Source organism: Cladophialophora immunda, assembly GCF_000835495.1.
Source record: "Cladophialophora immunda strain CBS 83496 unplaced genomic scaffold supercont1.7, whole genome shotgun sequence".
NCBI classification, from domain to species: domain Eukaryota; kingdom Fungi; phylum Ascomycota; class Eurotiomycetes; order Chaetothyriales; family Herpotrichiellaceae; genus Cladophialophora; species Cladophialophora immunda.
Genome location: NW_015622547.1, coordinates 3,598,533 through 3,613,833, shown reverse-complemented (window position 1 = coordinate 3,613,833; position 15,301 = coordinate 3,598,533). Strand labels below are relative to the sequence as shown.

General features: G+C 52.5%; 5 protein-coding genes and 1 non-coding gene across 6 annotated transcripts; 2 read left to right on the top strand and 4 right to left on the bottom strand.

Annotated features, from left to right (window-relative positions):
• Positions 1-289: 289 nt before the first annotated feature.
• On the bottom strand, positions 290-2,763 carry PV07_11944 (uncharacterized protein; the record flags this gene model as incomplete). Its single annotated transcript, XM_016399421.1, has 3 exons — positions 290-2,074; positions 2,540-2,587; positions 2,641-2,763. The coding sequence occupies 3 exons, from the start codon at positions 2,761-2,763 to the stop codon at positions 290-292; spliced, it is 1,956 nt and encodes a 651-aa protein (XP_016243983.1).
• A 1,758-nt stretch (positions 2,764-4,521) lies between these two features.
• On the bottom strand, positions 4,522-4,878 carry PV07_11943 (uncharacterized protein; the record flags this gene model as incomplete). The annotated part of the gene is made up of 1 exon (XM_016399420.1): positions 4,522-4,878. The coding sequence occupies one exon, from the start codon at positions 4,876-4,878 to the stop codon at positions 4,522-4,524; it is 357 nt and encodes a 118-aa protein (XP_016243982.1).
• Positions 4,879-4,995: 117 nt separating this feature from the next.
• On the bottom strand, positions 4,996-9,280 carry PV07_11942 (urea carboxylase). Its single transcript, XM_016399419.1, has 4 exons — positions 8,702-9,280; positions 6,216-8,657; positions 5,589-6,165; positions 4,996-5,537 (listed from the first exon to the last, which is right to left on the bottom strand). Exons 1-4 carry the CDS (start codon positions 9,164-9,166, stop codon positions 5,293-5,295), a joined length of 3,729 nt encoding a protein of 1,242 aa, XP_016243981.1. The 5' UTR covers positions 9,167-9,280; the 3' UTR covers positions 4,996-5,292.
• Positions 9,281-9,486: 206 nt separating this feature from the next.
• Positions 9,487-10,490, top strand: PV07_11941 (lactam utilization protein lamB). The gene is made up of 3 exons (XM_016399418.1): positions 9,487-9,612; positions 9,661-9,832; positions 9,881-10,490. The coding sequence occupies exons 1-3, from the start codon at positions 9,556-9,558 to the stop codon at positions 10,420-10,422; spliced, it is 771 nt and encodes a 256-aa protein (XP_016243980.1). The 5' UTR covers positions 9,487-9,555; the 3' UTR covers positions 10,423-10,490.
• Positions 10,491-10,683: 193 nt separating this feature from the next.
• PV07_11940 lies at positions 10,684-10,820 on the top strand. The gene has a single exon. It is a non-coding gene; the product is annotated as a tRNA-Glu (tRNA).
• Positions 10,821-12,436: 1,616 nt separating this feature from the next.
• On the bottom strand, positions 12,437-14,536 carry PV07_11939 (uncharacterized protein; the record flags this gene model as incomplete). Its single annotated transcript, XM_016399417.1, has 3 exons — positions 12,437-13,930; positions 13,992-14,096; positions 14,162-14,536. 3 exons carry the CDS (start codon positions 14,534-14,536, stop codon positions 12,437-12,439), a joined length of 1,974 nt encoding a protein of 657 aa, XP_016243979.1.
• Between the last annotated feature and the right edge of the window lie 765 nt (positions 14,537-15,301).

The following is a 15,301-nucleotide window of genomic DNA, read 5'->3' as shown; positions in this document are numbered from 1 at the left end:
CCCACTGCAGTAATAGAACACCTGATCACCTCCAGCAATCTATTGGGGTCGATGTTGACATCCTAATCAGACATTTTGGGGTGCCCAAAGGGCAGGTCATATCGTAGAAAGTCGTAAACAGGCCTCGGAAAGCAAAAGGCATCAAGTCAAACAGGAAGTGCACAACGACAATACGCTCACATATCCTCCGAGTAAAATACAACAATCATGCAGACGAAAAAGCTCTAAGGTAGATGTCAATGATGAGGACCATATCGCCACGTTCCGGGGCCGATTCGCGCATAAAGGATTATGTGCCGTAACGGACGGCTCCCCAATAGAGTGCAAAGCCAGATCCAAAAGTGGCGGCCATCAAGGAGAGGGTCAGGCACAGAAAGAGCTTGACGGCCCCCAGCGAAGTGCTGCCGGACGTGATCTTGAAGTCTTGTGGGGTGAAATGGACGATATCCGTCGACATGAGGGTTGAGACAAAGGTTGCGGGCAGGAAAAACACGGTTACTACCGTGATGATCCTCATCAACACAGTCTCGAGCGTGGTTTTGAAGGTCAGATCCTGCATTTGTTCGGTCAACTCTTCCATGCGTTTGGCTGAAGCGCGTGCCTCCAGAGCAAACGCCTTATTTGCCTGCATGCTTTGATATTCAACCATCCCGTAGAGGAGATTTTTGCAGTCGGCAATCAGCCTGGAAATCGCGTCGATCCTGTTGTGGTGCATCTCAAGATCGTTCCGCGTGGAGCGGACACGCTGCAAAAAGTGGCTTACAGACGCTCGCATGCTCTTACACACTGCATTGTCTAGACGGTCCAGGTCTGGAGACGTGGCAAGCCGGTGGTAGAAATCTTCAATCTGAGTGAGGACAGCGAGGTCGCTCTTGAGCACCAATGCCGCTTCATTAACCTGGCTTTCCAGAGCCTGCGCCTCTTGCAGTTCTTCGATCCTATACCCCTTCTGGTCTTCATCCACTCTTGAGTTCTGATATTTGGGATCGTACTCAGGCGGAAGATTTGGAGGATCTTGCGGTTCTTCCGGGATATCGATGGCAACGCTAGGTGGCAGAGGACGCGCAGGGAGAGGAAGATTCGTGCCGGTCGCTGTATGGGAGGTGGTGGTAGCAGTACGAGTGCGAGCGGCGTGCAATGCCGTCCAAGTCCGCTTTGGGCCTGACATGTTCCCTTCGCCGCTTGCTGCACCAGTTTCTGAAGAGCTTGCGGGAGTGGCTACAGGCGGGACTCTGTCCACCAAGGCGCGACGTTTGAGTGTATGGAGCTGTTCTTCAATGTAATTGATATACCACCTCCAGTTCTCCCCACACCATTCGACAATCACAAAGTGGCAAGCAAGCGAATTGGCGAATTTCTTGGCGACGCTGAGATATATGTCGGGGTTCTGGGATAGCAGAGTTGTCGACACCTCTTTAAGCCTTTCGCGTATAACGCCATTTGCCTTGAGAACGATCCATGACGCATGTCCATTCTGCACGTCGAATGAATGGAAGATGACGGTCTGCCGATTCGACCAGGGCCATTGTAAACCGTCCTTGCGCTCGAACGATTTCAGGTTGTAGAAGATGCGAAAATCTTGTCCGGAACGGCCGAGCTCGGGGATGGGGTCTCGCTGCCAGCCTGCCTCGAGCCGCTTTTCCTCCCTGAAGCCACTGAATTGAGAGTCTACCGCATACAGCTGTTGACCAAACGCCAATAAAAACTCCAGGAAGATGGGTAGCACTTGGAAGAATGAAAGTATCCATTTCATCATATCCTGACTGATGTACAATACATCACGAGAGTTGCGAGCGCCAACGAAGACAAACATACATTGCCTATCTTGGCGGACGTGACCAGACGAGCTGGGCAGTTGTTGCCTCAGCTGGTCGACTGAATGTGAGACGTCGCTTTCGAAGGTCTCGTGCGCGTCATCATAATAGAAGAGCTCAACGGCAGCTTCACCATCTGCACAAAACAGTTGAGGAGCCCTTCTGGCCAATGATTGACGGTATTCTCGTTGGACTGATGGGTAAAGAGGCCCAGGATCTAGGAGGTTGAGGGGGTATTCCTGTGCCCTGCCGCACGACTCCTGAAAATCAACGAGCGACATAGCCTTTGACCCTGAGAAACCAATTGGTCGCGGCATCAGTGTAAGAGATAGAATATAGCAATTGACAGAAGTTGTTACGGGATGAATATATAAGTTCGACACAGCCTCCTTTGCCATCCAGGGAGCATGTTTGTGGTGTATCCTGACTTTCTAAGCCACTTGACCACTGGGGGAGAGTCTGCGCCCCCCACCACGAAGTCTGCCTTGTTGTGCAAGGGAAAGAGGGTGGGAAGGGAATTGAGCAACCGTGCGGACGCAGACTGCGATTGGGTCCTAATATTATTTCTCGGCGCCTTCTCATCCTGGTTCCTTGCTTGGGGACAAGTATACGAGACGCTGTGACAAAATTGATTGCTTGTCAAGCGTGTGGCTTTTGCAGCCGTATCTTCTCTTCCTGTGACTCGGCTGAGAACATGGCAGGGCTGGGGATAACTCTCTACTCACCACGGTGAGATCATCAGGCACCCAGAATGTCCATGTCGATGCTTTGCGCTGGTTCCGTCAGCTCCAGGGGTCATATCTTTCCGTTGAGACTCGCAAGTCACCTCGACCAAAAACTTGTAGTTCCCAAACATCTCTCGCAACCGTTTCTCGAGGATTTCTTTGGTGAGGCTTCTTTCATAGTCTGGAATGTCATTCCAGCGCCATCTGGATTGGTGACTAGCCATGGTCGGGCGTCGGTTGGCGACGAGACCGAAACTGATCTTCGAACGTTAGGCTCAATCGAAGGCGTGGACGGTCGCACGCGCCCTTATAAAATGAGGGGGAAGCTCCTACGGCTGCACGTGGCACACTTCTCGGGAGCCTCATCCTCGTCGACTGTGGTTTGACTCGTTCCAGACCCCGGAAAGTCCAATGGACTTCTCCAAAGACTGAATTCAGCCGCTTCCTTATCACGCGACTAGGTGCTGTATGCCACCAAGGTCATTGGATGGACGACCTTTTCCCTTACGCCGTGCGAATGGTCATGCATGTGTTGGCGCTTACTGGCTCGTGATGGCCGTCGGCGTTATCTGCCATTGCACTGGAGACTGCAAATTCCATTGTACGGTCACAGATACAAGTACCAGGCGAGAGAGGGTGGCCCACGCGCCTAAAATGTCGCACAGGAGGCGCCGGATTGGGCTTGAGCGATGGCATATATGCCATGTACTACGTCCTATCGGTAGCCGCCCGCACACTGGCCCCAAACCCAGAACCAGAGCCACAGTCCTTGGTTGGTCCGTCACACCAGCCAGAAGTCAGTCAGAAGGGATGCCGCTGCGCCCTTAACGCAGGACTCCGTTCACGCGGGCGACGGGCCGACCCTTGGCCCCAGGCGAGACTGCAAGGCTGTTTGCAACTTTTGAATCCAGCTCAGGCTCAGCCACTATGCGGAGGGATGCATCTCACAGTGGCGGTTTTGGGGAGGGCTACCAGGTGCTGATAAATACAGCCTCAATCGAATGCGCTGGGTATCCTCGAAATGCTGGTCGGCCCAAGGCTGAGCGAGGTCGTCACAGGCAAGAAGGCAGGTAAGAAGCCCTCTGGTCGAGGTCTTTGAAGGGGAACGGCTGTTGACTTGGCCCGTGTTATTACGCCGTCGGAGGTGGCAGGTGAAAAAGGCTGAACCTGAATCTCCCGTGATATGGACGGCGTAGTTGTGCACAAGCTACTCGATTCGGTGCCTGGACGCCTGCCTGGACGCCCGCAATAGCACAGGGCACTGCCCCTTACGATATGCACTGTACTTTTTACAGTTGATCGAGGACCGTATTCCGTGCATCATGTATCTGAAATCGAGCCTGTATGTGCCAATCACAAGGAAAATGGCAGAATCGTTCCCACAGCCTACCAGCCATAACCAGCCAGCTGCGTCAGCCTCGCTAGGCCCGAAGACTCGCCTACTGTGTCCCTTTGCCTTGGATCTACGGGCTTCGAGCTACTTCAGTTGTAAGATGTAGGTACACTGTCGGGCCTTGGTCCACGTCTTTTTGGCTGCCTCGCTCAGCGCCACGTTCCACCTATCCCTCTTCATAAGTGCCCCTAAGTCTGCCTAAGACATCTATACCAAGATCGCCCGGTTTCCATTGGTGTGATACAGTCAGGGTTTCCGCGCTCAACCCACCTGAATGCCAACTGTCATACACACGCTGGGCGCAGATTCACCAATGAACTCCACTCTTGAGTATGAAGGACGATGGCCGCCAGTTTCACCAGGTTATCATACACCAAGATCTTAACCAAGAAACCGACAACAACAATACCCAACACCGAAACCATCGAGGACAAACCCGCCCCGCATGTATGGAACACTTGTACTCTGAGCGGCGTGTCCCTGTGGGGAGCCAGCAAGGACGAACGACATAGACGTAGAACCTTGCGCAGGCAGTGAGACCGTACATGAGGCGAGCAGCTGTGGCCAGAGTCGAAATCCAGTAAAAGCATTAGAACAGCAAAGATTCATGCCTGCTGATCTGCATCTTGCAGGTGAATGGAATGACCCGCCACAGCATGTAAAGATGAGGAACCGCAACGATGGCCAACAAGATTCGATAAGCCCCGTTTCTCTGCCCGCTTGCGTCCGCACCAGTGAGGTCATTGTTGTCATTGGTGCAATGCGGTGCTGAGTTGAAGTCCGACGAGTGCCTGGCGCCATGCTCGGAGTCCTTCTGGTACGAGATGCTTTCGTGGGTGGGTGTGATTCCGTCCTTTTGATCGACCAGCTCGAGAATGTGAAGCGGGAACTCGCTCAACAGTGGCGTTGCCACGACGCAAAGAAAGTATTCAATTACTGGCCGCATATTTGATGGTGGTGACCCTTTCCCGTGTATTCTGGGGAGAAAGATATCCCGCCTTCGAGTTTGGGCATCACTTGCATATGTACGGTCAGACTATTATACTTGTAGGCGCGCATTGCCCGGCGGACCTCAAAGGTGTCCAAAACATGGCCCATCGCTAATATAGTCAGGCAGAGCGTTCACCGGCCAAGCAGGAGGTAAATATGCACTGCCGCGGTCGCTACAAGTGCGGGCATAGACACTGCCCCGACATGCCGCAGACTGTTGGGCACTCCTTTGCCCTCAGTGGACCGGGATCACCGTCAGGTTTAAAGCACATAATTATTCCCTCAGTCTCGCAGATGACACCGCTGGCTTGGAAACAACAACCCATCCTCTCCCTCTGCATTAGGCACCGTCACAGACAGGCTCGGATCGTCATCCCTTGGTAGCCCTTCGAAGAAGCATCAGTGGCTTTCCAGCCTGGACTACGTCGTTTGGTTTGACCAGCAACTTCTCCACCGTTGCCCCTTCCATGCTCTGTTCTGCCTTGACGGGGATTTCGAGCTTCATTGCCTCCAGGATCGAGACCACTTGCTCCAGCTTGACACTGTCGCCTTCCTTGACCTCGACTTTCCACACGTTGGCGTTCAACGGAGCCTCGACCGGTATAATGTCCGGATCTTCGATACGTCAGTCTTATGGATTCCTCTGGGAGGTAGAGCGAGACATACCGTGCAGCAACTCCTCCACTGTATCCATGCTGATCTTGCCGGCTTCTTTCTCTTGACTCCATTTCTCCAAAAGTTCCTTCTCCAGCTTGTCCATTTCGGCCTGCGCCTCTCGCTGTTTGGCCCGGATTTGCGCCACCTCGTCCTTTGTCTCCCTCAGGAGCTGGTTGTGCTCTTTCATGTCAAATTCGGTGTCCTCGTATTCATACTCGTACCGGCCACTGCGGAACGTGGCCATCATCCCTTCGTACTCGTCCTCGGTCACTTCGTAGAAGGTGATCTGGTCGAAATCTTCAAACAACCACGGCTTCTCGGGGCTGTAGCCTTTCTTGAAGCCCAGAATGTCAGCGCCGGGAATGGAAAGGCCCGTATTCATGTAGCCGCCCGGCGACTCGACGTTGTATAACGCCATGCATGACCCTCCCCAGCCGACTTGTCCTTCCGGGGTGTGTACGCGGGATGGATTCATCTTCGGGCACTGGATACGCTGCCGAGGATCGATTGGCAGAGCAATTGGAAGGGCTACAAAGAACCCAACGGCCACCACCATCAATGAGGATTTCGTATATATGTCCCGAAGCTGTTATGTGTTAGAGAATCGCAGGGCACTACAATGGGTCAGAAACTTACCTGCTGAAGCGTGAAGGCATTGTTCTTCGCCACAAACTCCATTGGATCAGGCAGATATGACGCATAGGGTCTCTGCGTCTCCATGTACCGCTGCAAGCTTTCCTTCTGCCTTTTACTCTGGAACGTGATCGGAAGCTTGTACTTGCGGCTGGGGAACTTGGCTTCACTGAGATCGCCGAGTTCCTTTTCAAGCTGGAGAAGGTAGTCCAGCATCTTCTGGCGTGGAACCTTTGTGGAGTCATAGTACAGCATTAGAGAATTCCCACAAGCCATGCCAGTATGCATCGCGCCGTTGGAGAATGATATTTCGCCAGTGTTCTCCCTGAGCTTTCGATAGAGTGCGACTGCGCGGCATCGGTAGTTGAGATCGAAGGAGCCATAACCATAGTCGATCAGGATGAAGTCGTCACCGCCCTGTCGATACGAGACGAGCGGCTGGTTTCCATGTTCCTGGATTTGGTGGATGATTGCAGGCTCCCATCCTTTATTCTCGACGGATGGCGGGAAGCCCTCGTACTTCAGCGGTGAAACGTGCTCGAAGCTGCCTTTCCCTTGGCAGCAGTCGTGGATCGTGCCTAAAAAGTCCTCGACTTCCTTGCGCTTCGCGATGGCATCCTGGTAGGAGACCCTCTTGAACCTCAGCTTGTTGCCAGCCTTCATCTGCCCGAGTCTCCAATAGTCGGCCTTCACGATGGTCGTAGCGGACACAAATCCACCGAAGTCGGGCGCGTCGATGGGGAAGAGGCAGGGATCGTCGCCCGTCCAATTCACGGTGCCGATAGGATAGCCATATTCGATGACATTTGAGGGATGAGCACCGCCCTCTCCTCCATCAGGGCGTGCCCATTTTGGTTTCGGGCCGATCAGTCGGATGCCTCCTCGAGCCGCATTGTGTGAAATCGTCCAAGTGCTGTTGTAGAACTCTTCGATGGACTCGTTGGTAACGAAGCCCTCGTCGTAAGGGCCGGGCATGGCCAGAAGATCCCACTCTTCTGGGTAAGACGGGATCAGATTCTTGGGCAGTGCAAGCTCGCCGCTGATGTCGGGTAGGTCCGCCGTGATCACCAAGAAATCACCAGCTGCCAAGGCTCTTCCCTGATAGCCACCGACGGCAGTCATCGGGGCGGTTGCTTTTGAGGCGAACCACGTCGCAATACTGGGCAGGCCTCCGTATATTGCCAAGTACGATCTGCATCCCCCTCCCGTCGCCTTGCCGATCGTGAGTCGCTGACCAGCGGTGATTTTCAGGCGTGTCCACATGGGCGCGTCTTTGCCGTCGAGCTTGACCTCCATCGGAGCACCGCAAACGGCTACAATGGCCGGTCCAAGGAATTTGAGGTCCGGCCCACTCAAGGTGATCTCAATGCCTTCCTTACCCGGAGGGTTGCCCACGAGCGCATTAGCTATGCGGAATGCTAGAGGATCCATTGGGCCAGAATGCGAGAAACCTCTTCCAATGGTGGGACGGCCTGGCCAGTCTTCTATCAACGTGTACGCACCTCCTTGTAGGACGTCTATTGCCGAAGGTTGGAAATTGAATGTCTCCAGGAACTTTGTCATCGTGTTGCCGGATTTGAATGTGTTGTCTTTCAAGATAGCCTCCAAGAACTCGATGTTTGTCGGTGGTCCGAATATCTTGGAGCCTTCTAGCATTTCATCCATCAATCTCAGGGCTTCGGGACGGTCTGATGCATGGACCATGACTTTGGCCAGTAAAGGGTCGTAGAATGAAGTGACCTTTGTCCCTGTGTGGATCCAGCCATCAATCCGAGAGCCCTGGACCTGTTTCCAGGAAACATGTTGCAGTGTGCCCGGCGATGGTGCAAAGTCCTTTGCCGGATTCTCCGCATACACCCGCACCTCAATCGCTGCTCCTGAAGGACCCTTGGGTTGAAGACTGCGAAGATACTCAGCATCGAGTCCGCCTTTCCCGGAAAGCTCTGCGTCGGCTTGCTTCAGCATCAGCTCCACCAGGTCGATCCCATAGCACATCTCAGTGATGCCATGCTCGACCTGCAAGCGCGTGTTCATCTCTAGAAAGAAGAAAGCACCGGACTCGTCATCCACAAGGAATTCAATCGTCCCAGCAGAACCATAGTTGGTCGAGTCAGCCAGACGGACAGCCGCCGATCCTAGCTTCTCCCGCAATTCGGGGTGTTTCACCACAAATGGACTAGGGCACTCTTCAATCACCTTCTGATGCCGCCGCTGAATTGAACATTCGCGTTCTCCAAAATGAATTGCTTCACCGAGTCCATTACCAAAGACCTGGACCTCGATATGGTGCGAAGACGGGTAGAATCTCTCCATGAAGACGCCTGAGTTCTTGAACAGAGTCTCGCCGCGAGATTGAACGGTCTTGAACGACTGGCGGACCTCGTTTTCATCCTTGCATGCTAACAAACCCATGCCACCTCCACCTGCCGTGGCTTTGAGCATCACCTGGGAGTGTCAACAGATTGCACCACGCGAAGAGACAAACTTACCGGGAATCCCAATTTCTTTGCTTCCTCGACCGCTTCATCCTCAGACTTGACAAGGCCTTTCGTTCCTGGGACGATGGGGACATCCGCTTTTGCAGCCAGTTCGCGAGCCGTATGCTTGATGCCGAAGTCGTCTATACACTTGGGACTGGGTCCGACGAAGACCATTCCGGCTTCGGCAACATGCCTGGCGAAGTCAGTGTTCTCGGATAGAAATCCATAGCCTGGGATGATGGCGTCGGCTCCTTTGGATTTGGCGATTTCAATAATCTGCTGCGTGTCGATGTAGCCCTTGGCATCCGGCCCGGAGAGCAAAACAGCTTCGTCTGCGGCTCCAACGTGAGCCGACGCGGCGTCTGCTCCCGTGTAAATCGAAATCGTCTTCAGCCCAAGGTTGCGGGCTGTCTTGCATATGCGCACCGCAATCTCTCCTCGATTCGCGACCAGCAGTGTCTTCAGTGCCTCCATCGTGGGAAGACTGGCGATGGGAGGGGATCAAGGACAGGCGGCAGCTGACGCACCCCTTTGCCCGACGCGAGGGATTGTTGGCATTATCAAGCTGTGTTGCAATGGCTCGATATCAGTGAAAGCCCACCTGCCGTCATTGGACTTGATGTGCAAGGATTCCCCAAAATATCCATGAGGGGCACGAAGTTTATCGTGCCTCCGCAAGTCGTTCTTCTCCGCTGTCATTAGTGACGTGTGATTCGGAAGGGCCACATGTGATATACGAGGGGATACCTCCTCATTGCCGGAGAGTGAAAAGGAATGGAGGAGACGCGCGTGTTGTTATGAAGTTGCTGGTTTTCCTTTCTCACCAAACAGTGCTTCTCCGTACGTACTAAAGCAAGTTCGAGATGGCTCCTCCACCAATCAAACACAAAGCCTTGCTTAATGTCGATCTGGGCGAAGGGGTGAGTGGGCCCGTCCATGCCGTGCGCCGTATCTGATCATAAGAACAGTACGGCAATTATGTCTGCGGTCCAGATTTGGAGTTGCTGCCGTTGATTGACCACGCGAATATCGCATGCGGGTTTCATGCGGGCGACCCCCTGATAATGCAGGAGACGGTCCGGAATTGTAAGAAGCACAATATCAAAGTCGGCGCACACCCGGGGCTACCTGATATACAAGGTGAGTTTCTGGACCCCGTCAGGGTCAACTCGCCCTAACACTGTGGAGGCTTTGGTCGACGTGAGATCAAGATGTCTCCCGAGGAACTGACGGCCATCGTTGTCTACCAAGTCGGCGCACTGAAGGGATTCCTCGATCAAGAAGGCGTCCCCTTGCACCACGTCAAACCCCACGGCATTCTGTACGGAATGATGTGCCGAGACTATGACACCGCCAAAGCGGTCATGGAAGGCATCCCCAAAGGCGTCCCCGTCTTTGGTCTTGCAGGAACAAACATGGAGAAGGCGGCCAACGATCTCGGCATTCCCTTCTGGGCGGAGATGTATGGAGACGTGAAATACAGCAACGACGGCATGCTGGTCATCGACAGGAAGAAGAAGCCGTGGATTCTCGAAGATGTCAGGAAGCACGTCAGTCAACAGCTCAACTCACAGTCCGTGACCGCAACAGATGGGAGTGTCGTGCAGTTGCCGGTGAAGGATTATCCGATATCCATATGTTGCCATTCGGACTCCCCTGGTTGTCTCGGAATCATCAAGACCACTAAGGAAGTGATTGATGAGTTCAACAAGGAACATGGAAGGATGTGAATGACGGGGAAGTCAGAGTGACGCTTCTTTCCATAGGCCGCAAAGAGGACTTGTTTCTGTATTGTTTTGTATTGTAACGCATAATGTTGTTAATGCGGTTTTTCTAGTAGGCGCGTCCAAATAGGCTTGGCAAAGAATGTACGGAGTACCACACCACACCAAGCCTCAACGCCCCCCATATCTTACCCCCCTTTTGACATTCTCTCATCCCATATTCAGAATTATATATTTTATATCTGCTCAAATCCTTCAATAATAACTTCCACATTGGTGTAATGGTAACATAGCCGGTTTTCATTGAAAACCACATCATACCCGGCGTAAGTCATTCAAATGATGTTCAACTATGTATCTTCTAACCCCAAGCAGAGCCCGGGGTTCAATTCCCCGATGTGGAATTTCGTCAACCTTTTTTCTCTTTTTTTTTTTTTTTTTTTTTTTGCTACAGGATTGAATTGGTTAGCATCCACGCGCAAGAACGCACAGTGGCCTGTCCAGGAGCCGCTAGATGGAAAGGTTTTCTGGTTGTGATACGGTCTCGATCGCCTTGCAACAATCAAACCAAACACTGGTGGAAGGCGTGTAGTCGCCGTGGCTGAATCAATCACAGAAGGATGTGGATGATCGAGTAATATTATTGATGCAGAATGAAACCATGAAAAAATGTCAATAGCTTCAGTCCTTGGGATCCAGAACACCTTGCCTCCAAATGTCCTTTGGTCCACAACGTCCTTCATGTGCAGACGGGAAATCTTGGGTATAGTTTAGGGTATCTACGTCTTGCAGAGCTGGAATACTACGAACTAGCCTTGTGTTGGCCAGACCTGTTCGAAGCAATCTTCCAGCACCAGATCATGTTGATTGATTCAGGAGGAAAGGATGACGTAGCTGCAGGCTTTTCAGGGCAGATTTTACAGTTCCGGTCGTCAGAACTGTCAGGGTCTTGGTCACCTAAGGTTTCCCCCCACACCCACCATAACTCCATCTCTTCCACCAACAAACCAACAAAATATATATTCAAACAATTAAATTTCTTTCAACAATTAACAGTCTAACATCCGGACTGGTGTAGGTGAGTTTAAACAACACAACACAACTCCTAAACCATCTTACTAACAAGTAACAGAGGTAACATCTGTCGCTCTCATCTCAAGAGATATGAAAGCTCCCGACATGCCCGGGGTTCGATTCCCCGGTCCGGAAGTGATTCTTTTTTGGATGCAGACTACATCTTCTGGGAATTCGGTCAACAAGTGGTTGGGAACTGGATGGGGGGGGGGGGGGGTTTGATATACCTATTTTAGGTGCTGGGAGCAGGAACAATTCGTGTGGCAGCTCATCAAAAAGGGAGGTGCTACAAGTGATTACCAGCAACGAAGAATAGAGCGCTGAATAGTGCTCGTGGGCGGACTACAGATCAAGTAAAAGACCTTGGGTCCCAGTAGATTTATCGTCACGGTACTTCGCAAACAATTCTCTGATACACCCAGTCCTGCCCAAGGTTATCAATACGACTTTGGAGTCTACCTGTAAATGATGCTTAATCAATCGCCACAACCCCTACGGTTTTGTCCGGATGTATCTTAACAGGTCATCCTTATCTATTACAGTGCCTGGTGTTCGCTAGGAGCTGGCGAGATACTTCGTCTTCTTGCTGAAAGTCAAGGGATTCAGGCACTACTCCCGATGGTCTTCCTGTCAATCAGGGCGGCCAAGGCGCCTCGCTCCCTTCTGTCAAGAGTAACACGCTATCCACGGCGATCATTACCAGCTACAACATTACAACATCACCAAAGAAAGGAACGGAACAGTTCGTATTTCATGCAATATTATTTGCCCCTCATAGCCAGGGCGGCCCGCAAACCCCCGTCTCATAGAGGCTCTCGGCCTCGTCGCTCAGCCCGGAGGCCTCCCTCATATGCTGCCATACGAGGGCAGCCTTGTCCATGCTATGGACACTCTCCGTGTCCTCACCGCCGTCGCCGCCGCCGCCACCACCACCACCCGTGGCATCCTATCCCACGCGCCCCTCGCCGCCAGGGCCGGCACCACCAGACTTCCTCGGCGAGAACCTCTTCGCCACCGTTGTCACACGGCGGCGAATGGTATCTCGGCGCGTTGGAGCCGGCGACGACTCCAACGCCAGGACCTGTCGGTAATAGGTCTCTAGGACCGCGAGGTCCCAGGTTACCGACTCGGAAATGACATGGCCCAACGCATGTCGGAAGTCGTAGATGAGTGCCAGCGCCTGGCCGCCACCCAACTCCAGATGGTGTTGTCGCTCTTGTCGGTCGACCGAGAGCAGCTTGACTGTGTTCACCCCTGGATCAAGGGCATGGATGATGGAGCCCGCGAGCATTCCGGCTTCAACCGCGTCCATTGAAGAGGCGGAAGCGAGCGAGTCAACGCGGCACACAGCCCGTGTCTCCAAAGTCGTATCATCCGGCAGGAATGCATGGCGATACTTGATTATTGCTTCGACAGACACTGGTTCGCTTCTCTTGCTGTCCATCTTAAGGCTTGCCAAGAACTGATCGATCAATGAGAGGGATGATGATGTTCGGGTGCCTGACCGTAGGGAGCTGGAGAGTTTGGATTTCAGAGTATTCTCTTTCGCGCCGAGCTTGAGCAAAAGTGTCCAGCGGTCTTCGACACGCAGCTTCTGGATGCTTTGAAATCCGACCTCGAAGAGTTTGCTGGCAGGGCCTTTGACGTATGTTTGGATCGAAAGATCAACCAAGGAACCTTCATCGTTTTCCATGAGGATGTAGGACCGATCTTGAGATTGAAGGGCTTGCGCTTGGGTCTCGACTTTGTTTTGCTTGACTGCAGTAAGGTCGAATGTGACATATGTGGTCATGGGCGATTTTGCACCTGCTTCCAAGACATGGAATGCGAAGGTCTCCACCTTGAGAGCTGCAATGGCTGGCAATGGGACGATCGGAGTGTTCCGAGGTGGTGGATGCTGCAGGGGGTTGGGATGATAGCTTCTTGTGAGGTCGCTGAAGTTGTCACGAGAATGATAGGCATCGAACCGATGTTGGATAGGATCTCGACCGACAGGGGGAGCAATAATCTCGTCGGGATACATTGTGCTTGCGAGACTGGGAGGTGGAGCGGAGGGTATTGTCTCTCCGTTGACTAGCAGAGCGGACGGGACTGTGTTCCCATTGACTAGCGGCTCGTTCTGATGAACAGGAGTCAGGAAAGACGTTGTCGCAAAAGCCTCATTTGTAAGAGAGCCACGAAAGTCCAAGGTGTTTTGCAGGGTGGGTGCTTGAACAGCAGGAGCTGTGACGCGATTGTTGATATGTGCAGGAATTCGCAAGTCTTGATGGTTTGGGACACTATCGGTGTAGACACCGTTGGGAAGGCCTGATGCCATGGTCGTGGAGACTCTCTCCCCGACGGTGGTTGGTTGTCTCTTCGCTAGATCGTGATGGATCTTGGTTGAGTGCCTTGAGGAGTGATCGGTCGAGAACGAAGCGAAGCTGTACACTGAAGACTGCTGAAAGAAGACCAGTTAGACATCGACGACAAAGAGACCTTGATCTCTGTCGGTTACGCACCTCGTCTTCCACGTCTATGGGAAATCGCCCCTGAGCTGTTTGCGGATGACTGAAATGATTTGAGGACAGTCTGGAGACAGAAGAGCGACTCTGTGAACAAGATGGCTGTCGCAGTTTTAGCGAAAGTCCTTCGTGAAAGGGATGACAGGAGGCCAAGGAAGGATGCTCACCTTGACGTCTCTGTCGAAGTTCAGTCTCTTCTTCCTGACCGCTCGAGCAGAGGATTTGTGAGAAGTGAGGAGGGTTGAGAAGGAGACGCAGCCGCGTGAAGGTAGGTTGTCATCCAAATCCAAATCCAGATCGGGTGCGACAGACCAACTTTGGCCTTGGCTGGACTCGGAGTGAGAGCAGGAGGTGCTGGTACTGGCATTCCTTCTTCCCCAAATTGAAGACAAGGATGCCGAAACTGATCTCAAAGAGAATCTCGTAGTCTTTTCAGCACATAACTGTGGTGAGCTCTCTGCATCCTCCTCATTCTCCTTCAAACCCGAATTTATCACTCTGAGAACCCTTGGGGTCGCATCGATATCTTCCATGTCCATCATGTTCACAGAATCCCGAAAATTCAAGGACACCGAAGGACGAAAAGAAGATGATTCCTTCTGTTCCCTTTTCTCTCTGATTTGATGCTAATTACGAGACAGCGTTGTCGTCAAGGCTCTCCCGCGTGCGCACACCCGACCCACTGCAAAGCAGAGACAAATATCCGTGGACCGAGTGATTGCTATTTTTATATACTTTGAGGCCTTTTTCAACGGGAGGAAAGTGATGAATCCCGGAGGCCTTTGTCTTCTCGACTTTTTGAATTTAAATGCAGCGGACGACGTACGCTGCAGAGCGATGAAAGGAGATGGACAGGTCTGCAATGGTTTCCTCGATCCTGGTCAGGGAGTTGAAGCTGTCGCGGTCCGATTTAAGAGTTTGTGACAATCGGCGTCTGGTAGAGGCTGGGTATGCTACTCTTTGGAAGGGCGAAAGAAGTTCCGCAGGCTAAAGAGCAGGGTGACGATTCCGAGAAAGAGGATTCCGAATACCGCGCCGTTCGAAGAGACAGTTTCGCTGCTCGACAGGGATGCATCAGTCATATGAAGAAGCCATACATGCTATACTTCATGTGCCGAGTAATCAAAAACCGATACAGCAAGGATGCAGAGTATCGAGTGCAGCATAACCTGTTGAGGAGAGAGGCAAACCATTGAGCTGCGGAAGAGACAGAAGGTTGAGCACCTTCTTGGGTCAGGTCAGCAAGAGCGTCCACAGGCTCTTGCGGCTTCAAGTTGTGAAAGGAGAAGGCGCTCTCGCTCTACATG

Coding starts and splice junctions, on each gene's coding strand:
- PV07_11941 (XM_016399418.1), top strand. CDS start 9,556: ATGGCTCCTCCACCAATCAAACACAAAGCCTTGCTTAATGTCGATCTG. Junction 9,613..9,660: donor ATGTCGATCTGGGCGAAGGG/GTGAGTGGGCCC, acceptor TCATAAGAACAG/TACGGCAATTATGTCTGCGG. Junction 9,833..9,880: donor GGGGCTACCTGATATACAAG/GTGAGTTTCTGG, acceptor AACACTGTGGAG/GCTTTGGTCGACGTGAGATC.
- PV07_11942 (XM_016399419.1), bottom strand. CDS start 9,166: ATGGAGGCACTGAAGACACTGCTGGTCGCGAATCGAGGAGAGATTGCG. Junction 8,658..8,701: donor CAAAGAAATTGGGATTCCCG/GTAAGTTTGTCT, acceptor TGACACTCCCAG/GTGATGCTCAAAGCCACGGC. Junction 5,538..5,588: donor AGTGGAGGAGTTGCTGCACG/GTATGTCTCGCT, acceptor GACGTATCGAAG/ATCCGGACATTATACCGGTC.